Genomic DNA, 1583 nt, shown 5'->3' with positions numbered 1-1583 from the left:
CTCATGAGTTTCTTTTCAAAGGCAGTTTAAAAATCTTCAGGAGAATCATGCACGTTTTTATTAATCATATTTATACTACTATTTGGCTGATAATGTAAAAGTACTTAATCATACTAGGCACATAAAAATAAATAGTAGACTTTAATAACTCAAAAGGAAAATAAAAATAGGCTTCCGTAAATAAGAATGTGAAATCCAGAATTACTTAATATATATAAAGAAATACATTCTAATATATGAGAAGACATTTTATTATTTTACTATATAACATATTAGTGAATATACCCAATTGTATTTTCTCAAATGGCAAATGAGACGCAGGATAACATTTCTCTTTGATTCCTGAAAACCTCAATATCATCTGTCTTTTGGAGGATTCAGTTTCCTACGACGTCTATGATACTGTCCACGAGGATACCAACGGTGCTTAGTAGTAAAGAACATTTTGCTAAGTTGTTCTATCATGGGTCCTTGCTCTAAGTGTTCACCTTTTTCTTCTAATCTGGTTTTCAGCACTAGATCATGTGTTTCTTCATTATTCTGCACAGGATCTGGCCGAGGGATAGGTTTTGTGTGTTCATATGGAATGTCCACAGAAGGGTGATAGCATACTATTGTCTTGCCATCAGATGTCAAAGCAAGCTCTACTTTGCAATTATAGTCATCTGGAAGAGAAGAATACATAGTTTTATGACAAACACAATATAAGGCTCCATTTTGAATTGGAAATAAATGTTTCAAGATAGTTCTGATTGATATCGCCCATTTTACTGCTGCCAATGCCATGGTGAATCAAGATGCTTATCAGGTGGTATAAAAGATGATTTGAAGAGAAACTGCTTTTAAAATCTGCTTCGCGAGCCTGCCATCTTACCTCTGGTGAGGAGCTTTTATAGCAATGGTTCAAGAGTGGGGTTGCTAATAAGATTAGGGTGTGTGCAGGGCCTACATTCCTTTAATCTGCTCTCAGGTAATCTCTTGATGAGCTCCCCTGGTTCCTTTAATCTGGCCTCAGGTGGTCTTCTCTGGAATGAAGAATGCTAACTTCATTTGTTGGGGGTTTTTGTTCTGTAAAGAGCTCAAAGATATTGATATGTATATCCCTTGAGGAACCAGGACCCTGCCCCGAGACTACACTATTGTTTCTTGGCTGCTTCTCCCTTGTCTCTGCATCCACTTCTTTCCCTGATTAACAACTGTTTGAATCTGTCCTTTGGCACTCAAGAGAGGTCACGGAGGCTGGAGTCTATTTCCTACAAGGAACAGGGGACATAGAAATTCTTCCATGCCCAGGAGCTCCACAAGGTCTTGCTTGGTTTCACTACTGTGGTCCCAGCTACAGCTTGGGGTTTCAGGGAAGTGCCCAAATTTTAGATGGAGCTTATTATTACAGAGGGTGATATTGTGAAATCAATGGAGTACCTAGCCAAATCAATTAGATTGGTTTAGAATGGAGCTGGGGATTGCCAAGACTTAGAGGCTATCTCTTAAACACAAAGATATGAGTATATTATGATACATTGGACCTATACAGATGAACTAGGCATACTATGGCTTTTGATGTGTTCATGGTATAGTACAAA

The 1583-nt window shown here is 38.0% G+C and overlaps 1 protein-coding gene across 1 annotated transcript; it reads right to left on the bottom strand.

Annotated features, from left to right (window-relative positions):
- Positions 1 to 252: 252 nt before the first annotated feature.
- Positions 253 to 814, bottom strand: LOC133075765 (large ribosomal subunit protein mL42). The gene has a single exon (XM_061170121.1). It carries the CDS (start codon positions 784 to 786, stop codon positions 358 to 360), a length of 429 nt encoding a protein of 142 aa, XP_061026104.1. The 5' UTR covers positions 787 to 814; the 3' UTR covers positions 253 to 357.
- Positions 815 to 1583: the final 769 nt, after the last annotated feature.

This window comes from Eubalaena glacialis, chromosome 15 (genome assembly GCF_028564815.1).
Source record: "Eubalaena glacialis isolate mEubGla1 chromosome 15, mEubGla1.1.hap2.+ XY, whole genome shotgun sequence".
Lineage (NCBI taxonomy): Eukaryota > Metazoa > Chordata > Mammalia > Artiodactyla > Balaenidae > Eubalaena > Eubalaena glacialis.
The sequence above is the reverse complement of the archived record's forward strand: the minus strand, read 5'-3'. Positions and strand labels throughout refer to the sequence as shown.